The sequence below is a fragment of the Hoplias malabaricus genome, chromosome 16, assembly GCF_029633855.1.
Source record: "Hoplias malabaricus isolate fHopMal1 chromosome 16, fHopMal1.hap1, whole genome shotgun sequence".
NCBI lineage: Eukaryota > Metazoa > Chordata > Actinopteri > Characiformes > Erythrinidae > Hoplias > Hoplias malabaricus.
Window position 1 is genome coordinate 21,475,222 of NC_089815.1, and position 27,543 is coordinate 21,502,764.

The following is a 27,543-nucleotide window of genomic DNA, read 5'->3' on the forward strand; positions in this document are numbered from 1 at the left end:
ATTTTATAGAGAAATATCTATAGTATTTATTTGAGGTAGTACTGTTTGTATGGTGCCTGTAGAAATGATCCTACAGTGGTGTTCATTTGTATTATTAATGAGTGAAAAGCTGTGGGGTTAGTTAGTGTTATTAACATTAGTAAGTACACGGAGTTAGTGTAACTCTGTAGTAGTTGTGAGCTTGTGCTTAGATATTGCTAGACGTAGGTTTTCTTTCAGTTTCCCATCAGTCACTAATCCTTTTGTTGTACTGTCCTGGACTGCTCCGCTCTGCTGCTGTGTTATGTGCCGGAGAGGGGTGCAGTGGTACACTCCGCCTTTCAGCGGCTCTCCTCTACGTCTGTAAATATTTCAAACACTCAATTTGTGTCATCGGCTTCCAACCAATGTTAGAGTTGAGCAAAGTAATCCCCCGCTCTGTGGTGCCTCCCCTTCACTATTTATCTATCAGCCCGCAGCTCGTGTTTTATCTGCTTTCCTCTCCCTTTCGTCTTGGTTTTGGTACAGCCTTGTCTACACCAGCACCTTCTCTTTTTTTCCGCGCCGGTTAAGATGGCGGCGGTAGCGCTAGTGCCGAGATGGAGCAGCCGCTCGGCATGAATAGGGTTTTCTTTTCTATGTTAAAATTAGCCGCAATATCATATTGAAATCCGAGTAAACCAGGCTGTAGACATACTTAAAAGTCGGGCAAGGAGCGTCTCGTAAATTTCGCCGTTTGGAGTATTTTGTGTCCATCATGTTGAGGTTGTAGACGGTGTGTCTTGTCCGTCGCGCCGCCGCCGCCGAGAGGAGGATGGGAGAGAAGCTGGAGCTGAAGCTCAAGTCGCCGGTCGGTGCCGAAGCTGCGGGATACCCGTGGCCTCTACCGGTCTACGTGAGTTTTAACACGCATTGCTGAGCTAAACGGTGTTCTTCAGTCTGTGTCATATTTCGGACACCGTCTTTCTGACTTGAGAAAACAGTTTATGACATAAATTACCATCGAGATAAGCTTGTTAGCCCGGTTGCTATTACATTAACTTGGGCTGAATCTCAAATGGCTCCGTGCTCCCTATAGAGTGCAATGTTTGAGTTTAACAGTCAAATGGATTCTTTGCTTCCTTAACGAAATAACACGACTGAGTCTGTGCTTGAATCCTAAACGTTTTGGTTATGGACACTGTGCCGGAGCCAGACTTTATAAGCCCTACATTGTACACTATGTAGGGAGAATGAAAGCTGTTTGAGATTCAGCCTTCGCCCAGTTGGGGATTTGTCACTGGGAAGCTTGCTTGGTTTGTTTGATGGTTTACAATGTATAAACAAGTTCATATTTTATAAAGGCTCTGACAAAGGAGCTAAATATAGATAGGTTTGCTTTCTGGGAACGTCAATGAGACCAAACCCCCCAAAAAATGAGACCATTTTCATTTTTAATGAGTAAAAAGCTGGTCCGTATTCATTCATTTTTATCTTTGTGTAGCCTCGTGTCTTCTTTTGGCTTAATTCAAACAAGCACAGCCCGGTCCCTCTAATGGTGTAACGTTACTAGGCGCCAGAATGTAACGGCTGCCTCTTTTAAGGTGGAACCGAATGATTTGAATAAGGAGCTAACTTCAGCTCTGCGTTAGTGTTGTGGCAATGTAGTAGAGGGCTGTAGTGACCTACTTGGCCGTCACCGCTGCTGTGTGCAGCCTCACAGGCTACACGGCTAACGCCAGTTGGAATGAACTACTATCAAGCGTGACATGGCGGCATTTCAAACAGAAACCTTAATATCTGGTACTTTTTTTCTTGGCATTTACCACCGCCAGGAAACGGTTGCTTACTCGCATGTGAACGCTTGACTCATTCGGGGTTTCTGTTCAGTGAAGGCTAGCGCCGCTAGCTTATTATGTCCCTCAGTGTTAGCTGTGTGTGAGGGACATTACAGACGCCTAGCAGAGCAGGCTAACGCTAGCAGCTGCTTTGTCAACATTCCACTCAGAGCTGTGCAGAAGTCAGAGACCACTCTTTTCGTTTTTAACTTCCCCCTGAAAACGGCATTAAATTACACTTTAAGCATGTTCTAAACATTAAGGTAAAAACCATTCAATTTTACTTATTAAACAATTTCACAGATGCCTCAACAAATGAATATAAATATTTATCTCCATTCTTTACAGCTGAGACTTGCATTTGATCAGTCTTATCAGTCAACTGCAGGAAGGTTTTGACAGACGTTACATTTCAGTCTAACAAATTATATGTTTTCTTCCTTATTAGTATTTTCCTGGCTTTAATTACATATCCTTTCACACATGTGGAGTTTGTTCATCTCTCTCAAAGAGGGTGGTCTAACAGGTCTTGCATGTTGTACATTTTGATGTTCATCATCCCAGTGCAACTCGTTTTTCAGGTGAAAAACTATTTATGAACCCCCACCCCACAAACCCGTGGACAATATTATTAAAGAAAAATAAAATGTCATGTCAGAATTGTGGCAGAAGGAAAATAATAATAATAATAATAAAAAAACCAATAAGTCAGGCCAGAGTGCAGTAGGGCACAATGCTGCTCTGGTGTGGTGACATTGCAGATTGTATCAGTTCCAGAATGAAATGGGTGGGTTTTTTTTATCCTTTGCTTGTTTTGTTTTGCCCCCCTTAAGTTCTAGTCAGTTTTGTTATCTTCATGTTTGTTTAGTTGTTTTGTACCCTCACCCCCCCTAAAAAATTAAAATTTTTTCTAATTCTGTTGTTTAATTCTTTTTTAGTTTTATGCATAGAGTGATGTGTGATAGTTAGAAGACCTCCTGTATCTATCCTACAGATGAACATGAATGATAGAGGACTGCACCATCATGTGAGGCCTGATTTGTGTCAATAAAATATCCTAAGGCAATGGACGACCACTCTGTATTTACAGTACTCAGAACAATTTAGCTCCATAGTATGAGTGACGCAAGTGACATTGTGTAGAGTTGGGTGGTTGTCTTTGGGCAAGGCCATATTCTGCTAGTTCTTTACATTAATGTGTGTATATAATGGTGTGTATGCACTGGTATAAAAATGAAGTACGTTCAAATTTGTCCTATGAGCTGTTGTAATGATGTGATGGAGCAATTTCATGCTTTGAAGTTATCAGGTCCCTAATGTTATCTTGATTAAAGTTGGCTTGCAGTTAAAGAGCTACTTGGCCTTTGTCATTTTCCCTCTATTCCACCATTTTTGTTGGTTATATTTATGTTAAGACTGTCCGTAATTGTTGTTCCTGTTTGCATGATCAGTTCAATACTGATCAGCCATGTGAGTGGCAGACGGAAATGGAGGTAGATCAAAGCCTGCGGTTTCCACAGTGACGAGTGAGTTTCACTTGTGTTCCCCAAATCTTTCACAGCAAACGTAATGACTTCCATCAAAGAAGCTTTACTCAGAAAAAATGAATTTTTCTTTCTCTGAATAATTTTTTCTGAAAAGTTTATATTCCGTTCTAATCTTCATCACAGAAACTCCCTCCAAAAAACAACACACTTTTGTTTTTTTGCTAAAAGTACATTGCTAGCTCTGTATGAAGGATGACCTCATCTACAGGCCTACAGAGTCTCAGCTCACCCCAAATGACTTCTCTCCATGAATTTGGTTGATAAGCCCTGCCGCACCCATTGTGAGACATGTTTCAGCCCTTTGTGAAGGCTGATGCTGGATGAATATTGTTTCACAGATATTCTCCACTTGTTAAGCTATATGATCTTTTGTTTTTGAATGGTTTAAAAGTAAGTGCTTGTCAACACGCTTCTGCAGTTTTATCACCAATCCTAAAATAACGAACTCTGTTCAGTCCCTCTCTTCCCACATATATTCCAGTAATACACAGTAAACATAGTTGATAAGATCAAAATACTTTGATCCCTGCCTCATTTTTCTTGTTACTGAGTAACTCTCCTTGAACTTTGTTTTTGGATTCTAGTCTGAACCAAAATATTAATATTTATAATGGAAGTCTAGCTAAAATTAAGTAATCCCATGACTCATTTTTAATTTGTTCCAAGGTTGAATGAATTGTTCTTCTGTTGGTGATCCCTTGGCAGTATTACTCAACCAGCAGCTACCTGTCTATCGTTATGCCACACCACTTCATGTTGTGGCACAAACAAAAGCGTCATATTCACCTTTAACAGGGAACTGTTGCTGTACCTGGTTAAAAATGTAGTCAGTGTTCCTGCTATAGTACCATTATCAGATATATAGCAGGTTCACAGTGTGGTACTGTGTGACAGAGAGAAAACATCTGGAGGTGAAAAATCACCCTTAAGTGCTTCCATGTGAGTGAACACCTCTTTGTTCATCTTCCACAGGCTTTGCTTGACTAGTATTTTGTATTAGGTTTGAGGCAGATGCTTTGGTTCCATGTCACCTTAAGTACTTAATTATCTGTTTGAAATGGTTTGCTGATAACCTTTAGTGTGTGTGTGTAGGGGTGGTTAGTGTATTTTATAAGTAGAATTGTGGTTATTTTCACTACATCTACAATAATGAGAAAGTGTGTCTCATAAAAGGTTTAGACAAGCCATATAGAGGCTGTCCATTGTAACTGGAAATCGACTACGTATTACTATGTTGATTTTAAAGATTAGACTTTTGTATAGTACAAACCACATGAAACCTTAACTGTATTTGTCAAGTATGACATATGATTTCCTGATGTCATATGTTTTTCATATTGCCCACTCTGAGTGTCATGTAATCAAAAAGAACAGCAAATTTCCCCTACTGCTGATGAGCATTGGAGGTTGTATGAGGTCACCTGCTTGATATGGTGATAAATAGTCATTTAGGCGTGTGTAGTAAGTGAGGTGTGTTTTCCCCCCTACACCTTCCGTATGAGTCATATCATGGAAGCAGAAGGTGAAGACGTAAGGCTGTGTGCGCGCCCCTGCTCACGATGGCGGACTGTGACGAGAACATTTTTTTTATTTTTTTTTTCTCTCTTGCATTCAGACACTGTGTGCCTCAGCCGATGTTATTTTTAGCTGCTGCGCTGGTGTTGCTGTGCGCTGTGTGTGTGAGCCCACAGGAACACCGCCCCCTCAACTAACTCTCTCTCTGACACACACAAGCACATTCCTACACAGCTCAGGAGTGTATGTGCTATCATCTGGCTCTGACTAACTTCTCTTTTTCATCAAAGGCTGATTTACCTCCATGAAACTCTTCAGCTACATGGCGATCTGTCTTGAGCACTTCTCCTCAAACACACACTGATGTTTCTCTCCACAGAAGTGGAGCAGGGATCATAATTTTAGAGGAAGGAGAGTGTAGCTTGGGCGTGGTGTATTCAGAGCGGGAAAGGGGCTCCATGCCGAATGAGGCGGAGTCTTCAGAGGTTTGGGCCCAGCAGCGGCACACTCAGGCGGACACAAGTCCTCTCAGCTCCAGCTCACAGAAAGTGGGTCACTGGGTCAGTAAGGGGCAAAGCTGCCGAGGCTCATATACAGCTAGCCAGGGTCACATACACTGTAGAGGTCAGTTTTTTGTACAGTTGTGCAAATAATGGAGTACTTTTGGTGACATATTTCCTTAAAGACGTCCATGTACAGATCATGTTCAGATTTGAACAATATAATAAATATTTGATGAGCAGGGTATGTAGCTGTGCTAAAAATGTTAGTAATTATTTTTCTTTTTAACCCACAATTTCCATATGTGCTTCTCTAATAGTAAATTAGAGGTAATTAAATAGCCATAAGTTTTAAGTTACGCACTGATTGGATTTTCAAAGTCATCGGTTAGCACAAAGTCTAGACTGACTTATGATTGTTTATTGTTGTGATTCATGCTGCAGTAGTACTCTGGAGCTGAAGTGTACTCGCCAAATGGCTTTGCCTTGGTTGAGAAGGGTTGAGAGAACAGCAAGATCAAAAACCTGATGAGATGTAAGACAAACCTATTGCATAAATGGACAGGTCTGTTAGATGGAAATAAATTGCAAAATGCAGGAAGCGACAAGTTGGCTGACAGTTTTATACTGTTGTGTTTTAGCACTTTGAGAGCCAGTTTTGTGGTAACCAACAAAACATGTCAAGTGGCAGCTGATAGCTGTGTAGCTAATTGTAGCTGGCAGTTGTTTAAACAAACAGCTTCATTCTTGTAACAACTGTTGCATCTTGCACATGAAGTAAGTAAGTGTGTCTGTGTGTCTGTCTGTGTGTCTGTCTGTGTGTGTGTGTGTGTGTTCCACTTATTTACCACTTCTCTGTTTCTCTCTCTGTAGGACAAACATCATGATGCTGCACATGAAATCATTGAAACCATACGGTAGGTCTCATTCTGTTGACTGAAATTTAATTTTTTTTAAATGTTGAACTCAGTTACGACTTTTGTTTTTGTTTTTTCTCTTTTTGCTTAGGTGGGTGTGTGAGGAGATCCCAGACCTTAAGCTGGCAATGGAGAACTATGTGCTCATTGACTACGACACCAAGAGGTATTTTCTTCTTTCTAGGTGTTTGAAATTTGTATTTAAGTAAATGAATTTTTTTAGATAGTCATTCTTTAGTACAGTCATTCTTCAATATCTGTAAATTTAACAAGCACCACTTAAAAATACTCAGATTCAATCCATTAAATTCCAAAAAGCAAATCTAAAATTTGCAGCACACTGAGCACTGTTATTGATCCATACGAGTTAAGTGAATTGTAGACATAACCTGCTGTAACCTCCTACAGTTTCACAGACAGACCGTCTCTTTCTAGCACTTTGTTTGCATATGGTTCACCTACAATTTGTTTCATTGACTAAACACATACGAGCTGGATCTTTACAGACATTTTTCTTGTGATCATTCCCTAAACAATTAATGCAATTTACATAGAATTTACAATAAATTCCTTACAGATAAAGTATAAACAAGTGTATGTGTAGATTCTATACAAAACTATAAACTGTGATGGTTTGCCAGAGAGGAGTTTCATTAAAAAAAAATCACTCACTAAATTTCAGAGCTGATATTGATTTACTATTGCTACTTTTTTGTTGGTGTCCTAGTTTAATGTGGGCTTTTGAAAATCAGCTCTAGACCCCCCAACCCCCTCCCCCCCCAGAGCCCAGTACATCTGTAAAAATAAAACCCTATGTTCTGTTACAGTTTTGAGAGTATGCAAAGACTATGTGACAAGTACAACAGAGCCATTGACAGCATTCACCAGCTGGTGAGTTGAGTCATCATAGGAATGATTACACTACGTGCTGTTGTACAAGAGGCAGAAAAAAAATGATATTTTGAAACTGACTCAAGTTCTACTTGATGACTCAACACTTGTAGCATTTTCTGTATATGTAATTACAGTGGAAAGGGACCACTCAGCCCATGAAGCTGAACAAGAGGCCTTCCAATGGCCTGCTGCGCCATATCCTGCAGCAGGTCTACAACCACTCTGTCACAGACCCAGAGAAGCTCAACAACTATGAGCCTTTCTCCCCAGAGGTGTATGGAGAGACCTCTTTTGACCTGGTGGCTCAGATCATAGATGAGATCGAGATGATGGAGGAAGACACCTTTGTGGACCTAGGCAGCGGTCAGTCCTTGGGGTTTTGAAGTATCGTCTGCATGGTCATTTTAGTTGACATACAACATTGACATAATATGGTTTGAATTTAGTGTAATATAATGTAATATCGTAAGTGTGTATATATATATATATATATATATATATATATATATATATATATAATGTGTAAACATTTTCTTATGGTGTACACACTGGAATAATAAAGCACAAGGTCTAAGGCTGAATTGCAGTCTCTTACTGACATAGCAGGACACTAACTCACTCACTCTTCCTATGAAGAGCTATAAAAAGGGCAAGGAAATAAAAATGTATTTGTAATACATTCGTAACACATCAGTCCAAACAAGGATAACTTGTAGAGAACTATTACAGACACTGAATTACACAATGATTAATAAAGTTGCACTCCCCCCCCCCCTTTCACATCCCTTGTATAATTTGTCTTTGTCTTTGTATGTACTGGCATGAATATTTTTAATTAAACAGCTTTACCAGTGCAGCAATTGTTTTTCACCCAGCTGAAGGCAACATGGTGTCGCTTCTTCACACTTTGGGTGCACATATGTGCCAGTGTGAAGGCCTCTTCTCAGACCTTATGGTTGTAGGCTGGAATTGTGGGCGTGAGTGGGCTTTTAGCGTAGGCTCTGATTGGCTTCGTGTCTTCATTTTTTTTTTTTTTTTTTTAAGTTTCTTACTTTAATTGCAGATTACTGACTCTTTTCTTTTCTTAAATTGCAGGTGTTGGTCAGGTAGTTCTGCAAGTTGCTGCAGCCACTAACTGTAAGCACTACTACGGTGTTGAGAAGGCTGACATTCCAGCTACGTATGCAGAGGTACAGCATTATTTCTGGTTTAAATGAAAATGAACAGATATGCTAACTCAACTCTGTAGAAACTGTGTCCAGATGTGTTAAGTAAAAACTTTTCAGTCTATTAAGTGATTACCATTTGCTGAAGTAAGTGTACAATGTGCATGCATAGCTTAATAGATTTTTTTTAAACTATATTTATTGAAATGCATTGGCCAGTAGAATGGGGCAATACTAGCTAACACATCCAAGTATTAGAACACCCCATCCAGTGCCAGATATTGGCTCGAGTGGCATAGAGAGATGGAGATCAATCCAGAATCTCTTCCCATAATAATAGAAATAGGTACTACAGCCAAAGGGGAGGGGGCAGCGAAACTCATTTATTTACAAGACTTTATACGTGAATTAACTGAATTTATAAAAAGCATGCAGTCATTAAATATGTGCATATTTTGTCTACATTTTCTTGCTTGGGTTTCAGGCAATGGATAGAGAATTCAAGAGGTGGATGAAATGGTATGGGAAAAAACATGGAGAGTATACGGTATGTTATAGGTTGGATTAACTAGTTAGTAAGGTTAATTAATTTAGAAGTATTATTTATCTATTTTTGTACTCAGTATGTTGAGCTGATTCAGCAGCATGTGGCTTTGCAGATTTGCAGACACTTGGAGTCCATCTGATTTTCTGGAAGCAAATGGAAGGCACACCAAGCTCTCTTTAGAGATAGATCATGATGGCCTTTTCTCATTTTGAGTGAACACATCTGAGAAAGAGATTGTAGAGATGATGTAGAGAACTGTTCACAAAAGTTATAATTTTGAAGCAATGTAGCGTGAGACGACACAGATGTTGTGTGGTAACACTTCTAGCAGATAGTAAAGCATGCCTGGGCATGAAATTTTGTTTTATTCTGATGTTCTAACTGTTTTGATGGCCCTGCTGATTTTATATTCAGAATATTCCATTAGGGTCAGGTTATATGAGGTAACCTGTGAGGTATGATGGCATGTTTTTGATTGTCTATTGTTCCATAGCTTGAGAGAGGAGATTTCCTTTCAGAAGACTGGAGAGAAAGGATAGCCAACACAAGGTATGGCTATCAGTTCGTCGAATATTAACCAAGACATAACTTACGTTACATTTTCTCAAACATGCATTTCTTTTTCAATTAATGCCTTTTATGTCGACGAAGAAATTCATTTGTATTAATCATGTATTGAAGTGTGATTGTGTGTTAATTCCATATATTTTTTTGCAGTGTTATTTTTGTGAATAACTTTGCCTTTGGTCCAGAGGTAGATCATCAGCTGAAGGAAAGATTCGCCAACATGAAGGAAGGTTTGTACATGTAATTTAATGTGATTGCTTAATTGATAAAAGTTTATTTGCCATTTGTTTTGAACTTAACAGGCAACATTTGACTTGATTTCAATCTATATTCTTTCAGGTGGAAAAATTGTATCCTCAAAACCTTTTGCACCTCTCAATTTCAGAATAAATAGTCGAAATTTGAGTGGTAAGTTTAAAGTATGCAGTCAACTTCGTTCATAACATTAAATTCGGTTAGCTTCTTTTTAACTGCTGTATGTTTTTGTGTTTACAGATATTGGCACAATAATGCGCGTTGTTGAACTGTCTCCGCTGAGAGGCTCAGTTTCGTGGACAGGGAAGCCAGTTTCCTACTATCTACATACAATAGACCGTACCATAGTGAGTCCTTTTCTTACAATAAGATCACATATGTAATATTTTCATACATTTCAAAGCAAAGATGAAGCAGAATGATTTTGATTTATGTATTTGGCATAGAGAGTGTTTTGTTACATTTGTTGAACTGTTATTTTTTTTTAAGTGATTGATTTTCTTTGTTCACAGCTTGAAAATTATTTTTCTAGTCTCAAAAATCCTAAACTCAGGGTAAGTGCTAGACCAGTATTTTATTAAGGGTTTTTATTTTATTTTATTTTATTTTTTAAACAGCACAAATATTATGCCACACTTCTGTAAGTTAATTACAAACATAATTAACAGTACAGGGGTAGTAAGGTTATTAATCTCATCCTTGTTGCTGCAGGAGGAGCAGGAGGCAGCAAGACGGCGACAGCAGAAGGACACCAAGGAGAGTAAGAGCAACACAACCACCCCAACCAAGCCGAAAGAGCAGCGGGTGAGCTTGAATAACTTGGTTCATTTCAGTGTCTGGAGAAGAACTGCGCTTTTGTGACTGTACTAGCATAGGCTAACTTGCTTAGTTTTTGAATGCCACATTTGAATGAATGCCATAGCCCACAGCTCTTAAAAAAAACTGGTGGTATTTTTATCTTTGGAATACACTGCATAGCTTGTGTTTTTTTTAATTTATTTTTTATTTTTTTTTAAAGCAAGTCCAAAAAAACCCTCCCCTCTCTCACTTTCAGCAGGACTCCGGTGGTGAGGAAGAGAGCTCAGGGCCACTGGTACCTGTGAAGCCGTCTCCTAAACCCCATCGTGCCAAGCTACTGGCCAAGGGCCGCAAGCTTGGCAGTAAGAAACGTGGGAGGCCCAAGAAGGCTGCAGCGGCAGCTGCTGCTGAGCGCAAGACCAAGAAGAACCAGAGTGCTTTGGAACTTCTGCATGCTAAGACCCTCTCAGCAGCCCCTCCTCAGGGTGAGTGTTGAACCATAAAGCCATGTGCTTACTGCACCTGATCTTTGCTTTGTCCCAACTGTAAAATATAAACATTAATTTGATATGTTTTGAGTAGGTTTATATGGTTTTAGAATGTCATTTATAAAATATGTAATTATGTTTTTGTAATGTAATGGGCTGAGCTGTCTTTTTGAGGTGTATTTGAAATTGGCACACATGAAATCCTGTATTATATTATGGCAACTGTGATATAAAACTGATATGTGGGGCCAGGATTAAATGTGTGAAATAATTGTAAAAAAAAAAAAAAAAAAAAGTAAAAATGTTGAGGAAATTACTGTGTTATATTCTGACGGGCTTTTAAAAGACCTGTTTTCTGAAGTTTCCTTTTTGTTTTGTAATGGGTTGACATTGTCATTGTTGTTGCTCTTCCCAGATGGATACAGGTCACCTCAAAGCCCCTTCTACCAGCTACCTCCCAAAGTACAGCATTACACGGCAAGCCAACTCATGTTGGGACCTGTGCCACAAGGCCTTCAGACACTGCTGGGTAAGCACTCTTAAGAGAAAATGAAGCAGTGTAATCTGACTAGAAATAATTATATTTATGTACATACAAAAATAGAAAAGGTTGAATATATGGAAAATACAAATTAAAAATTAAGTTCTAAATGTATTTAAAAAAAAAAAGTTTTATTTTAAATGTAAATATATAAATCAAATAATGTCTGAAACACAAATTTGTCAATTTAGGTTGTTATTAGGTGCGTTGATAGAGGTGTTTATTAACAGGTGATTGTAATTTGGTACAAAACAGCCTTTTAGCATCAAAATTGGGCAGGGGGGCGGTACGGTGGCGCAGCAGGTAGTGTCGCAGTCACATAGCTCCAGGGGAGGTTGTGGGTTCCATTCCCGCTTCAGGTGACTGTCTGTGAGGAGTGTGGTGTCTGCGTGGGTTTCCTCCGGGTGCTCCGATTTCCTCCCACAGTTCAAAAAAACACGTTGGTAGGTGGTTTGGCGACTCAAGTGTCCGTAGGTGTGAGTGAATATGTGTGTGTTGCCCTGTGAAGGACTCGCGCCCCCTCCAGGGTGTATTCATGCCTTGCACCCAATGATTCCAGGTAGGCTTTGGACCCACCGCGACCCTGAACTGGATAAGCAGTTACAGATAATGAAATGAAAAAAAATTGGGCAGAGAATCAACATGTAACCAACAAATGCATGAGTCAATTATTAAAATGTTTAAAAACAATATTCTTTAAAGAATAATAGGAAGGGATTTGGATAAATGTATCGTTTATATTGCATGAGCCAGGGGAGTCTGGAGGTATCTAATTGCAAAAAATATGCTGTTGCTTTGTTTTAGAAGTAATATAGGACAAAATGGGGAAAAATGTGTTTGTGTTTTTTTATTTATTTTTTTACCTTCTCTCCCTGTTTGCATTCTCCATGCTTTTCCAATTTGTTTTCCTAATTTGGAGTTGTGTATGAATACATGTGTATTTCATATCTGTTTTTCCAGAGCAGCAGCACTATCAGCGAGTGACTCAACATTTTTTCTCTCTCTCTCTCTCTCTCACACACACATGCGCTCTCCCTGTCTCTTTCTCTTTACCTTTACCACAGATAATATCAAAGTCCAGTATCTGCAGTTCATGGCCTATATGAAGACTCCACAGTACCACACACATCTACAGCAAGCTCTGGAGCAGGAGAGGGTACAGTCAATCCCATTATTTGTCTAGCCTTTAAATATATAAACATTTGTTTAATTAAAAGTTAAATAACATATTTTCCTGCTTTAAGATCCATTTTACATTCACATTCTGAATATTATATGTAAAATGTTCTGTGATTAAGTGTAAGTTTACCTACAAACATTTGGTTTGTAGTAAAAATGTGTTTCAGCAGTGGTTTGCCATTTATCCTTGATTTTCTGTTTTCCATCTCTTGCACGCATACACACACCTTACAGCTCAGACACACTGAACTGTCAGGTCAAGCTCAGCAGCTTTTGAATGCTTGTCATGCTCACAAGGAGAGGATCAAAGACCTTTTCCAGTCCAAACTGGAGGAGGTAAGGATGTGTGTGAGTATGAATATGGGTGTGTAAAGTGGGAGGGCAGAATTAACACCTGAAATCTGAACATGGTATAACATTAAAAATCGATTAATTGGGAAGATCTCTAGTGTCGGGTAATGTTTTTACTGTTAACTTAGTGACTGTATTGAATCCATTGCAGCTGGGTGTGAAGGCAGTGACGGTGGAAGACCTGGTGCAGGCCCAGAAGGAGATAACAGCCCATAACATGCAACTGATTGAACAGACCAAGCAACTGGAGAGGGACATGGCTGAGCTGAAGGACCAGAGTCTGATGTTGGTAAGACAGACACTGTTGTGTGACCTGTTGTTTGCACAGAAAGTTACATTACAATCCTCACTCTGTTTACGCTTGTGTTTAATACGGATGAGATCTTTCTCTGGCCACCGGAACACGTATGTGTTTTGAGTGATCGGAACATAATCCAATCATGTTGTGTCCTGGGGATGTTTACATCTGGCTTTTCATTCAGACAAGTGAAAGCCAAACATGAAGCGGTCAACAAAAACACATGTTAATGCCAGGTGTAAACTGGCCCTAAGAATCCTCTATAGTCTTCAGTCCTGTGTATAATTACACAATTGACTGACACGTTTTCTTCCCTGTCTTGTGGTATGTTTCACCTCCATTAAGCTGAAAGCTCGCTGTGAGGAGTTGAAGCTCGATTGGGGCTCTCTGTGTCTAGAGACCCTTTTGAAGGAGAAAGCTGCCCTTCGCAGGCAGATTTCTGAGAAACAGCGCCACTGCCTGGAGCTTCAGGTACCTCTCAAACTTGACATGAAAATGCTAAATTTTTCCAGCATTCACATACTTCATATCAATAAGATCTACTTACAGTAAGACAAATGTTTATTATTTTTTTTACATAGCGAAGGTGATCAGTTTGCTGTACAGTATTCAATTTCTAATTAATTATATAGCTATAGTAGCAAGACATTTCTTATATTGCACCATTAAAAATAATAAATAAATAAATAAATCCTGATCTGCTGTCTTCTCTTTTTTCAGATCAGCATTGTGGAGCTGGAGAAGAGCCAGAGACAACAGGAATTGCTGCAGCTCAAGTCCTCTTACAGTCCATGTGAGGATTCCCCCTACCGCAAAAGCCTTCCAAGCTTAGAACCACGCCCACCCATGGATTCGGACACTCCAAAACATGTAGGCCTCAATGGTCTCAGCCCTGAACTCTCAATTAATGGTATGGCCTCACCCAGCTATGAGCGAAGCAATAGTGGCAAGAATGAGCTTCTGTCTCGCTACCTACCCATCTCTCCAGAACATGAGATTGTGCCCCCCACCCCTGACTCCCGGTGCAGGCATATGGGACAGCCTCTGCCCGACTACACTCGCTTTTCCCCAGCCAAGATTGCCCTGCGAAGGCACCTGAACCAGGACCCATCCACAGGCCAGTTCAGATCCCTTGGTTCCATTCAAAGGTCAGTTTTATTTCCTGTTTTCACCAAGCCGGGACTCTTCAGTTAATTGTTTCATCTTTTCATAATTCAATTTGTTGTTCTGTCTTTTTAGGGGTGATTTTGGTGCGGTGTCATCTCCTACTTTAGGTCTAAAACAGGGTTGCCCTTCCCCAAGTGCGTGTGATAATCAACAGACAACCATACCCAAAGCTGCAGAGAGGGTAACTGACCTTTAGTCTTGGCTGTATGGGTTGTGTTATGGTAAAATAAAGCAATAAGGCAGTGCTCATGGTGGATTGAATAAACCTTTTTACCTGTAAGAAAATCACTAACGCTTGCCATAAAGAAGTTTATTGCTTTAATAAAGAGACATCTAGTTATCTTGTAGTGTTTTTGTTACTGAGAAACATGGATATTGGAAACAATACACTTTGCTCATTATTATGTTGTTGTCAATACATGACATTTTTAATATTTGTCATGTCATAAATAACATCCATGTGTAGCAGTGTTATGCTGTTAGCTAATTTCCATTAACATCTTTAAATGAGCATTTTTCAGTTGTCCAAATGAGCACTACACTTGAAATGGTAAATGGTTATAGCTAGAAAAATATGTAGAGAGCCATGCTTTAAAGACTTTTATGTCCACTACCACATGACATTACCATTTTCTCATACAACTCTGTTTCTTGTTCCATGCTTCTTCCATTTTCCCCCTTAACTGAGTAAATGTTGTAGGTTTCATAGCCATAACTTTGTCACCAGTGATCTTCCAGAGCTTTCTTGTCTGGTCAGATCAGGACTTTGGCCTGGTCATTGTAATATTTCAGCATTCTCAGATTCATGTGCTTTACATATTTGTATGTATACCCGTGTGGGTTGATAAAGATGGTTAACTAACCCTGATATAGGATATTTTTATATTATACAATACTCTTACATCCCCTTTTGATGTTAAGATAAGATGGGGATCAGCCCTGATGTGAAAATAAATAAGTTTTCTAATTGTAATCTTTGCTGTATATCATTGCTGTCCAATTAAAAACAAAAATAATAACTTCACAGGAGAAGGAAAAAACCTTAACTTTCAATGGGAGTTGAAGTAAAAAGTAATTTTTGGTTCATTCATCATAAACCAATAGAAACAGCTGTCATCATGTTTTTAATTGGACAGCGACAATATGTATGTTTTGAATCTGTAACTGTTTAAAGCTCAGGTTCTCACTTCCTCCTTGTCAGGTGAGTAAAGAGAAGAGCCCAGCAGGTCCAGGTGACAGCATCACTAGTCTCCCAATCAGCATACCTCTCAGCACTGTGCACCCAAACAAGCTTCCTGTCAGCATCCCCCTGGCCAGTGTAGTGCTGCCCAGTCGTGCTGAGAGACTGGTAAATATTTGTTCTTGGTGTTTCTTGCAAGTGATTGAGAATTCTGCATGATTTTTGTCAACACTTCTTAACATTTTTTGCAGAGGAACACCCCCAGTCCTGTTTCCAGCAGAGAACAGTCAGCAGGGCTGAACAACAGCAAACAGCCTCTGACACCTAACTCAGGTATGTGTTGGGGATGTCCTTGCTGAGCTATTTTTCTTGAGATCTTTGGGTGGTGAAGGTAATAATGGATGGGCTGTTAATACACTGTAAATATTTTGGTTATCATGGATATATTTTGCCAAGCCTTGTGTAGTTTTAATCAGTTAAGCCTAGTGCTACACTATTAAATGCAGGGGTGCAATTACATGATACAGCAGGCAAATAAAAAGAAATGATATGTTAAAGGGTAACACCAGCTAATTTTGTAGCCCCGCCTGTTCTCGCTCCTTCGGGTTCTGGGGGAACGATCTCTGTCCGTCGTGACATAATCATGGTGGGCCATTTTACAGATCCCCGCTGCACAGAGGTGTTCTGGTCACTACTCGAGAGTTTCTGTGCATAAGAGAGAGAGAGAAAGTCTGTTTGTGTGTGTCTCTGCAGTTTCACGTTGTGTTTAGCCCTGCCTTGAGGACATTGTGTCATCACGTGACTTTATCAAACTGCTAAAGGAAGGCTTCTAATTCAGATTACATATTTGATACACATTTCTCATCTCTGCGGTCATAAACAACCAAAAAAATAAAGGTTTAACTTCCAGATTACATTTTTATTTCATTTTGTTTTAAATCTCACTAATTTTGCTCTTTTAAAGCTAAAGACTTTTCACACTTCTTCACCCAACTCATGTTAACGTATGTTTCATTTGGCAGGTGATGGACTTTGTTTATGAGCCATCAGAGGTCATTTTTGAAATTAGAGCCAGGTTTATTTCAGCTTTAATCCACTCTATCGATTTATTGGGTCAGAATTTACTGTTGACACACTTAGAAGGTGACTTGTTTCCTAATTTAGGAAAGCAGAAGTTTGTAAAGTGTTTTAACTGTCATTTTATTTACTTTGACAGCCACTTGATACATTTGGAATATCCAAGAATCTCAGTCAAATCCTTAGAAAAATATTGTGGCTTTTAATTCACAGAAAACCTCAGTTGTAAAGCATGGGGGTTTCAGCATTGACCCTAAGCATTCCTCTAAAGCTGTGACAGAATATCTTAAGGACAACATGTTGAAAGGACTGCCCATCACTAAGTCCAAAACAAAATTTGTGTTCTGACCTGGAAAGTTATGGTCGAGCAAAGAGGCCAAAAATTTTTACTGAATTGTACCCGATCGGTCTGGAGGAATCGGTTTAAATTTCATTCAGAAGATGAAACTATTCTTAAATCTCCCAGTTGTTCCTTTTTCTTTAACTCCAGGAGAAACTGTGGTGCAAAACATTGGGCATGCCGACATTGTCTGTCTGTCTCTCTCTCTCTCTCTCTCTCTCTCTCTCTCTCTCTCTCTCTCTCTCAGGGTACTCTTGCCACTCAGGCTTGGTGAATGGTTCCCACTCTGCCGTGCTGACAGGCGATCAAGACTGTGATACCCCATCCTCTCCACCGCACAGTACCCCTTTGCTAGGACCCCTTTCACGTGGCCCTGGCCTTAGCCCTCCCTTGGGCACCGGGGGAGTCCTGCAGTATGCAGACAGGCCCCCCCGCCTCCCACCTGAGGAGGGTCCTGAGCGTCAGGGTCCAGAATCGGAGACAGAACCCCTGGACAGTGAAGCTCGACGTCGTATCTTCTTCTCCTCTTCATCCTCATCATCCTCTTCATCCTCCTCCTCTACTGGGGGCTCCAGGCTGCACCATGGCTCATCCAAGCAGCACCACCATAACAGCCACCATCACCACTACCATCACCATCACCACCATCACCACTCTCCAGGCTCCCACAGCCACGAGGGCCGCAAAAGAGGCCGCCGAAAGCGAAGCTCCTCTGGGCTTGTGCCTGCAAGCAGCTCCCCTAAAAGGAGGTCATTTCCAGGCCTGGGTTGCAACAGTCATTCCTCTGGTTCCCCACTTAATATCAACACCATGGTGAGTTGTAATTACATATATTTGAATAGAGTCCCTGAAATTTTAATAAAAAGAAATATATTTGTGTAATGCACAATCAGCTTGACCTGGAAGGCTTCCATTTTGTGTAATACCTGTCCTTAATCTCTAATGACTTGATATGCCCTCTCTCTGTATGTAATATAACTTAATAAATTTGGGTACACTTTATCATTACGCTTCATTGTGGGCTGAATTATTAATTATATTTTTTTATTATATTTTATCGTCTGGTATTTTATTTTAACTCTAGGTGAACAACATTAATCAACCCCTCGAGATTGCAGCAATCTCCTCTCCGGAACATTCGGGCCGCAGCCCATGTGAAGCAGACCTGGACCAACCACCTGTCCTGAAAAGAGAGCGCCCCCTTGAGCTCAATGGCTCCAGCCGCTACTCTTCCACACCCAGCTCGGAGGAAGAGGATGCTGGCTACCCTGCAGATAGCAGCTCCTCGCGGTATGGGGAGCATTATTTCTGAGCTGCTGACTGGCTCACATAGACCATATGTTTGCTGTAAGGCTCACTGAGCTTTCTCTGATGTACATGTTGTGGCCTAAGCTGTTTTTCTCTCTTTTTTTTAGAATTGAAAGGAAAATTGCAACAATTTCTTTGGAGAGCCGAGATGGTGATAGGGGTAAGCAGCACAAGTATTTGTGTAATAATAAAGAAATAAATTATAAATGCGATTGTTCATGACAGCTTTTTCTACCTGACAGATGGATAAATAAAAATTGTTGATTTTAAAAATGAATAATTAAATTTTCATAACTGAATAAGGCTGCAGATTCTTGCTTGCTTTTAAGCAGACAAACATAATATGTTACCTTACATTTACAAGTACTTGAGTCTTTTATTAAAAACATGTACGGTCTTATGCAAATGCTTAGAGACTCCTGCATATATTCAATAACTATAGAAATATTTTGAGACCACTGCAACTCCCTTCTGGCTGGTTGTCTTATGTGTACCATTAGGCCCTTGACACTGATCCAGAATGCAAACACACAGCTTGGGTTTAATGTTCCAAAGCTCAAACATGTAACTACAGTAACTTCCAGTAGCAGCCAGCATTAAAGGCTGACACTGGCCTCCAAAGGCAACAATGCAACCCTCTGTAGTCGATGGCATTTGGCAAGACCCAATCCCTACCAAGAACCTCTTGAGCTTCAAGTACAACTCGGCTTGAGCCTCCGTCCTTCAAGATGCATGGGAGACAAGCATCCAGACTTTTTCCTGTCCTGTCAAGTCGAAGAGTTGGTTGCTGTCTTCAAACACTTTTTCCAGAGTGCATAAATCAGCATTTAACTTGCACTTAAAGGCTTACCACTGTGTTCATTGTTTACTTTATTTGACATTTAGGCAAAGTGTACTATGTGAGCACTGTGTATCTAGTTGTTCATCCCACTTTTGAGATGAACTCACGTTTTTATTGAGGTATCGTTCAGATTCTAGCCGATACAAGCCAGCTCTGGACAAGAGCATTTACTAAATGTAAATGTAGATCTGATATCTCCCAATTTTTGTCTCTGTTAGGTTTGCAAGGCCGTAAATCTGGAGCCAGCAGTGTGAGCAGTGAAGTCTCTTCCTCTTCCAGCAAATGGAAGTCCACATTCTCACCCATTTCTGACCCAAAGCCAACTCCGCCCGAGCTCCGCCAGGGAGGCTCTCCCTTCGGTATGGGCATGTCTCGTGGAGGGGGCACGGACTCGGACTCTGACCAGAAGCAACAGAGGAGGGCAGAGCGAGAGAGGAGTGAGGCTTATGGGAATCCTAAGGCCTTCCTTGGCTCAGAAGCAGGTGCCCGCTCAGCAGCTCTGTCTGATAGAACACAGCAGAAGCAGAAACCTCGGGAGTGGGAACTGAGTGGGATGGCCAGCCAGAATCTCTTCATCTCCGCTGCGACCAGTGGTGGAATCCTGAGTGGAAAAGTGGGCGGAGCCACAACAGTCTCTTCTGCTTCTTCTGTGGGACAATACTTTCCTCTGAGTGGAGCCTCAGTCCTGCAGTCCTTGTTCGGCGCTCAAACTTCGAGCCCAGCCACGAGTGGAGCTCCACGGTTGGTCAATGGCCACTCAGCACTGGGCAGCTTTTCCAGCGCCGGACTTGCAGGGGGTGCTGCAGGAGGTGAGTTGTCCCCTTGGTCATACTCTTCCGTCTTTGGGTCTGTTTGATTTGAGTTTGGAGGGTCAGTTTGGAGTATGTATTTCAGGTAAGTGTGAGCCCAGTGCTGCTGCCCTGCCTGGCTTCCCCCATGCTGCTTTGTGCTGCTGAACACCTAATTGACTGTGCATTGGCTAAAGCAACACACCCTTAGAAAATAGCTATTTTGTTTGAATAATAAAGATTAAATTAGTGTTGTTTAATCTGAATACTGGTATATTAATCCATTAAATAAGATGAGTGATATTGATTCTATTAATCCTTTGTTAGTTTCTTAGAACCCAAATAAGAAAAAGATAGTTTCAAATTATTCAAAAACTAAAATGCATTTCTTGTCTGTCCTAAATATATACCATTGAGTGCAAATATTTGCAGCCCCTTTAGATTTTCTTCAAATAATTAAATCATTTTCATTATTATGACTTTTATCTTCAAAATACCATCACATACTCATTTAAAGATGTCAACATTTCAATTAATGGCAAGCCCAAAATGTGCATCCCCTTTGATAAGCTTATAAATATTCAACATTATATGTAAAAGTATTCACATACTTTTTTTTTTTAATACTTCACTCTGCCATATTGCAAATAACAGATTGCGATTGCTCTCTTTTCTCATGGGGAGGGCAAAGCAAAATGTGGGGAGGGCCAGTGTTTTCATGGGATTGGACTAACATGTATGCCTGGCTGTCCCGTCATTGTAAACAAGGAGCAGAGAGCAACATGCACAGAGGGTGTGTGACTTCATTCTCTGCTTAGGATGCCTTTACTCCACCATTGTTTTTTTTTTTATCACATTAATGTTTAAAACGTCAGATATTGCACCTTGTAAATGTGCAGTTTGGACATGTTTGTCAAAAGTATTGCGTAATAAGGGAGATGCAAGTTTTAAAACCAGTATTTTCATGTCCTGCGTTTATTTTTATTTTATTTTTTTCTATTATTCTTACTTTTGCTGGTTCATGAGACATTTTGAAAATCCGAACAATATATTATATTAAATAACTACTATTTTTACTAATTTGTCATTTCCAAGCAAGTGGTTGCAGGTGTTTGCACAGCTGTATCAAATTGACATTTTTAGCTCTTTGTTTAGAAACCCATTGCTTGAATTCTAGACTTTCACTTTTTTCTTGGGGTGTCATATTTGCCCGTGTAAATTGTGATGTTGAGACATTCCTCTCGCAACCCAGTTTCTTAAATGCCTTTGAAAGCAAATAGATTTGTCCATGAAGGCTGGTATGCTTGTTTGAAGCAGACGGTCAATTCATGTTAGTCTTTAACTGTGTTGTCAGTGGAATGCCTTAATGCTTTGTGTGCTTTGTTTGACTTGCTTGCTGCTATGCACAACCTGGCTCAGTCCTCTCTCTCTGTCTCTCTCTCTGTCTCTCTCTCTCTCTCTCTCTCTCTCTCTCTCTCCCCTCCTCTTTTATCTGTCCATCTCATCTCTCAATCTCTCCCACTCTTTCTCACTCCCATGTCCATATCTATCTATCTCCCCTCCCCCGCCTTGTGTCCGCAGGGATCTTTCATCACATGGTGCCTTCTTCAGTCTCCTCTCAGCAGTCAGGGGCCACTCTGGCCAGCCCCGGGGCCCTCAGCTCCCTTCTCAGTCTCTCTTCCTCCTCCCAGCAGAGGCATCCAGACGCCAAAGTCTCAGGGGCCTCTTCGTTCCTGGCCTCGGGCTCATCTGTCTTCCCCCCTCCACAGGCGCAGCAGCATGGCCGCACGCAGACCGTCCTGCACGCTCCTTCCCCCCCTACGCTCACACTGCCTCCTCCCCCTCCACTCCTCAATGTTTCGTCCTCTTCCTCCTCCACCCCTCCCCAGCCCTCCCCACCTCGCTCTGACAGGCAGCAGTCTGCCTCACTCCAGACGCTGAGAGCCACCCCCTCTTCCTCCTCCACCTCAGGCACATCCCCTGCTTCTGCTGCTTGTGTTGTAGCAGCTTCCCCTGCCTCCTCTGCCCTCTCGTCCAGCTCCTCCCGACATTTTAGCGTCCACTACCAGCCTCACCTGCCCCCTCCTGCTGCACCCAGCAGCAGTAGCAGTGGGGGCAGCGGCAGTGGAGGAGGGGGTGTGACTTCCTGGAGGACTCTGGGTTTGCAGGCATCCTACACTGCCTCGCAGGTCCCCAGCGCCCGTCCCAGATAGGAGCCGGCATGAGCTGGGTAAAGGGGTGGGGGGTGGCGGGGGGAGGAAGACAGAGAAGGATGGGGGATATTTATAATTGGAAAGCTGCTGACCTTTCCCAGCTGTTGTCTCTGTCTCTGAACAAGGTATGTTGCTTTGCTTTGTGAGCAGAAACTGCTTTTTGAATTAGAAGTCATGTCACTGTTATGAATTCTTAGCTGATGATTAATCTGCTTGTTAAGCGCCACGTGACGTTTTGCCGTTACTAGGTCCAGTCGTGCCTTCGGTCCTGTGTCGAATGTTTAAGACTTGTTGACTCTTTTGAATAAAGCTGATTTTCTCAATCAATAATGTGATCTCAGTTCAGGTGTTCAGAAAAATGAATGAATTAGACATAAAAAAAAAAAAAAAGCAAAAGTTGGCAGCATTGTTTGTACATGTGCTGCTCATTCTGATCTGCCGTGTGGACTGACTGAGTTGCAGAAAGAAAGCTGTCTCTCCCACTACTCTGTTCCTGTTCTCTGAAAGCTGAGAAGCCACGAAGGGAGAGCTGTGTTTCCTGCTCGCTGTCAGTCCATGTGTTCTAATGAGATGTGCTACCAGTGACTCTCTTCTATAAAAACCTGAGAAAGTCACTAGATTTACCAGTCAGGTTTTTTAAATAACTCACCAGAAGGTCTGGAAAAATTGCTAAAACTAATGGCAAAATCATGTCGTTACCAAAACTACAAGACATTTCACAAGGTCAATTCGTCACAACTTAACAAGCAGATAATCATATAAATAATTAAGGTCTTACGCTATATTTGTATCTGCAACAAAAGCAGCCAATAATTGTGTTCAACTTTTTCTGTGCCCTCTCTCCTTTCAGGTAACTAAAGCAATCTACCTCAAATCAACATAACCTATGCAATGGACAAGTGTGGACCAATGGGCTGTTCTCCCTCACTGGTGCTTTGACGTTTGCTAAAATCGCTGCGGTAAAACCGGCATGGATATTAGAACTCAACAAAGGTGCAGCTGAACTCATAACAGATGCATATACACACACAGGTGCAGGCCCAATCTCTTCGGTCTGGTGAAAGTTGAAAAGGGAGGCACATAGACAAAATAAAAAAAAGATAACACTTCTGTTTTACTCTTGCCTAGGTGAATGGTTCATTTTAATCAACATTATTGGAAGTTTTTATGTGTGATTAGAGATGCTACGACTGTTTAGTGAGTCCAATTTATGAAATTGAATTCTTCTCAAGTTTTATATTTTCTGAAATTTTTATATTTTGAATTTCATTAAAACAGCATTAGCTGAGCCATGACTTATAAATTGTCATTCCTGAATACTCACTCCTTGCTGCGGAGGGTAGTTCAGAAAATGTATAGATTTTTCTCAGCCTCTTGGCTGTGTGCCTCCCTGCTACTGAAATCTGTTGTCAAATATACAATCCCCCTGTTGCTGGATCTTTCTCCAGCTTTAGAAATAAAATGTGGGGCACACACTTTAAACCTTACTTGAATAAACAAAAATTCCTGTTCTATATTGGGGTTAATAAATGTTTTGAATTAGGAATAACTTTAAAAAAAATGCAGCCATTTGGTAGACAGATGTGCAGCAGTACGATGTAAATGTTTAGGCACCTGAGGAAAAGTGACTTGAAAAGTTGTTTAAAAAAGACAATATAGTATTAATTCAGAGGGTGTCTGATGTTGTGACCAGCTCAAAATGTCAAGTTAATCACATTAATCATTTTTAAATCTGATACTGGGAATTGACATTTAGACCCCTGTCTTTTTTAGTAAAATTACTGGAGAAAAAAAACCCTCTAACTATTTCCTCTATTTATTTCTTCTTTTTTTTCCGTCTACTCTTGTCTGAATAAGACATTTTACCAGCACAGGCATAGATTTAGTTGTAATTTATTCTTATTTACCGGCAAAAACTTGCCTAGAAGAACGCTTTTTAAGAATTTGCTTAGGTGCCTAGAACCATTACATAATACTGTCCTCATCTGTGTTTACACTGGAGAGCAGACCTGTGGAGCTGTTCATTACACACAACTGTTGTGACCGTGAAGTGATTTCTAGTTTATTGTCTTTGACAAAAACAACATGTCCATTTTAATTCATAGTTTAATTTTTGGGTAAATGAGTTTGGCCTATGAAAATCATTAACTTGCACAAGTCCCCCAAATAACACCATCATACGCACTTGCTAAAGCACAACCTGCCAGGAGTGACCGTTTTAAGGCATGTAGCAAATGCTTTTATTAAAACACTGAAAGCCTGTATGTAAATGCATGAAGTGAAAGGAGCTCTTTAATCAGGCTAGACGACATAACCCTCGAAGCTATTTTAAAATCACTACATTTACCCCAATTCTCTTCAAGACTTGCTTTTTGTCTTTTTTTTTTAAACGTTTTATTTTAATAGTTATATTTTGCAAGTGAAACTTTTGTTCCTCAATTACTGCTGGTCGCAATCAAAAATATTGGCAGTACTTATGTAGATTTGGAGCTCAGTAGTGTTGTATATGGTACAACCTGGCTAAGATGCTGAAACACTTTTCTAAGGTTTCTCAAAGAACTAGTTACCTGCCTTTGGATAAAGCACTCCTTAAATGTTGTGGCGCACTCAAACATAAACTTACAGATTTAAATAGAAAAATCACACTGGGGAAATGCAAGGTCAAAAAGAAACTACTGGGCAACTTTCACGTTATTTTTCATTATTCCTTTTGTTTATAACAGCTTTTTGTACTGTGAATTTGAGTCACTCTCAGACTGTATAGTTGTGTATATAATTTAGAATTATTTATCATTTCAGGTTCTTTTATTGTCGTTTGATTATTATTTTTGTGTGTGTGTGTGAAAGTAGAGCACAAGAAGTGCAAATTGTGTGTACTTGATTCACAGTCTCAAAAAAAGGAAAAAAAAAATAGAAAGAAAACTATGGTGCTACAATCTGTACAACTCTGGACTGTGCCTATTTATATTATGAACATCTAACTAAACAATTGATTCTGGGTGCTTTTGTTAACAGGGACTTTTTTGTGCTGTTTTGTGGCTTTTCAGATATTTATAATACTGTTTAGCACCCAGTGTTAAACATTGGAGCATGTTTCAAAAATGCCATTGACAATGGCTAATATACATATGATTGAAACAATGTTTGCTCCTGGGAACCGAAGATCATTTTGACTGTGCAGTTACACATTTTTACACGAACTAGGCTTGTGGTGTGTGTGAAAATCATGCTATGGCAATGATGGAAAGAAAAATATTCCTGGAAATTTGGGGGTTCCTCTCCACTGGTGCTGATGTTTAGCAGCAAGTGCTAGCAGCCTTTAGGCAGGGTTCAACTCACATTTCTTAAACATTTATTATGATTTGACTCAGTTTGGCTGGTGCTAATGTTGCCTGAATGGCATTCTTCCTTGAATTTTTTTGTTTTTGTTTTTTTGTTTTGTTTTTTAGTTTTAAAAAGCAAATAACTGCAATTTATTCGCTGAAGACCATTGCCTCCCTTTCTGGGTGCAGTGAAACCACCCAGATTCTGTCCTAATGTTTCACACAATACATCAGTGTGTAAAACCGGTGCTGCTTAGATCATAGGAATCAAAAGCATTTTTCTCACTGTCGATTCAAGAGTGCTTTTGTAATCTGCTCCACCATTCCAGAGTTTGAACTTTGTTGTATGTATCGTGATGAAGTTTAAGCTACTCTGATGTGGCTTGTAGAGATGCCCAGTATTCATTGAGAAGGAGTGTTGGAGAAACATTGGTAGCCTTGTCGTTAGTGGTCAGGTGAGTGCAAGTTTAATTCTCATTGGTGTGTGTGAGAGAAAGAGAGAGAGTGCAAGGAGAAATCTGCCTCACCCAAGCTTTATAGTCTCAAGGCTGTTGAATAGACTACAGTGTGTTATGACTTAGAAAAGTGTAATGATCTTTCTCTGTGAAGTGGAGGCTATTTTTATTATCTATGATTTTTGACCAGAGAAGAAAGTCCATTGTTACATTGTTACCAGCACTGAAAAGGTCTGTCTATAATATATATATATATATATATATATATATATATATATATATATATATATATATATATATATATATATATATATATATATATATATATATATATATATAAAAAATAAAATAAATATATATAATAGTCTTTGTTAATGTTACCTGTTTCAGTTTGCTTGTTTGTGTTTGATATCTTGATAATGCGTTTATGATGAGATCCAGATGGTTTTGATTCACTTTAGACAAGTAACTAAGGTGCTCTCCTACACTTTAAACAAGGACAATGCAGCTATGAATTGATATAGACTTGTCACAGTGTGCTAAAGGGGGGTGAGGTGTAAAAAAAAAAAAAGTAATAAAATAAAAAAAAAAAAGAAACTCCAGTACATGCTCGACTTGTTTGGCTTTCTGTGATGTCTGAATTGATCTGCATTTTTAGCTTTGTGAGAGTGAAATAAATTAAATTTAGCTGTGTGTGGTGGGGGTGGGGGAAAAAAGCATTAGTTTTTATCTGCGTAACTAGAAATCTCGCAGTTAATTAGGGTAGTGTATTTTTACTCAGGTACATGTGCAAGGTTAGAGTCGTACATTCAAAGGCATCTTGTGTTGGCATGTCTTTGTGATAGAGCGTACTGTGAGGATATGTTAGATCCCTCTCTAGTCTCAGGAAGATTGCTTATTATTTGGCTTCATAGACAGTGTCTCCAACCTAAAGGGAAGGTTAGAAACGTTAGCTGTCTTCTCAGTAGGTGTTCAAACAGACACATTTTGTTCACCATTTTTGACCTCTCCTTAATGCATTCTTTGCAGTTTTCCGCTTTCTTCCCCCCCTCGGTCAGCGTTAACTGGCCTTTACCAACCACACGTGTGCATACTCTACCCGTACCTGTCCCTTCGCCCTAAATTATAAAGATCATAGTTCTATGTAAAGAAATTGTAATCCTGCATTGCTGTTATATTCACATATTTTACTTGCATTCTTTAATCCACACAAGAACAGGATAGGATAGCGGTGGAATACGTTTTCACCAGTGTTCTACTCCTAATGCTGTCTTTGGTGCTGGTTCTTTTATCAAATGAAAATGAACAGCTGTTATAAATTAAGATTAAATTCTTTTGAATCTTTCTGCTTTTGTTATAACTTAATAAAGTGTTTCTAATAAAAATTCTTATGTCTTGATTTACTCTTTGATGTGTATGTGTGTAGTGTGTGTGTGTGTAGTGTGTGTGTGTGTTCCCAACTGAAAGTGGAGTTTGTTGTTGTCAGTTTTCA

General features: G+C 40.0%; 1 protein-coding gene across 6 annotated transcripts; it reads left to right on the forward strand.

Moving 5' to 3' along the window:
• Window positions 1–512: 512 nt before the first annotated feature.
• On the forward strand, window positions 513–26,281 carry dot1l (DOT1-like histone H3K79 methyltransferase). Of its 6 annotated transcripts, none has more exons than XM_066647850.1 (29): window positions 513–874; window positions 6,232–6,275; window positions 6,367–6,441; window positions 7,103–7,166; window positions 7,304–7,532; window positions 8,265–8,359; window positions 8,820–8,882; window positions 9,376–9,431; window positions 9,600–9,679; window positions 9,789–9,857; window positions 9,945–10,051; window positions 10,217–10,258; window positions 10,416–10,508; window positions 10,759–10,987; window positions 11,406–11,519; window positions 12,596–12,687; window positions 12,945–13,058; window positions 13,213–13,350; window positions 13,705–13,830; window positions 14,080–14,507; window positions 14,599–14,707; window positions 15,728–15,874; window positions 15,958–16,039; window positions 17,371–17,936; window positions 18,208–18,413; window positions 18,539–18,591; window positions 19,491–20,081; window positions 21,642–22,398; window positions 23,124–26,281. In XM_066647850.1, exons 1-28 carry the CDS (start codon window positions 794–796, stop codon window positions 22,271–22,273), a joined length of 4,725 nt encoding a protein of 1,574 aa, XP_066503947.1. In that variant the 5' UTR covers window positions 513–793; the 3' UTR covers window positions 22,274–22,398; window positions 23,124–26,281. The 6 variants fall into 6 exon arrangements, with proteins under 6 accessions (XP_066503947.1, XP_066503949.1, XP_066503948.1 ...); XM_066647852.1 differs by having other exon boundaries at window positions 12,945–13,046; XM_066647851.1 differs by having other exon boundaries at window positions 10,762–10,987.
• The last annotated feature ends 1,262 nt before the right edge of the window (window positions 26,282–27,543 follow it).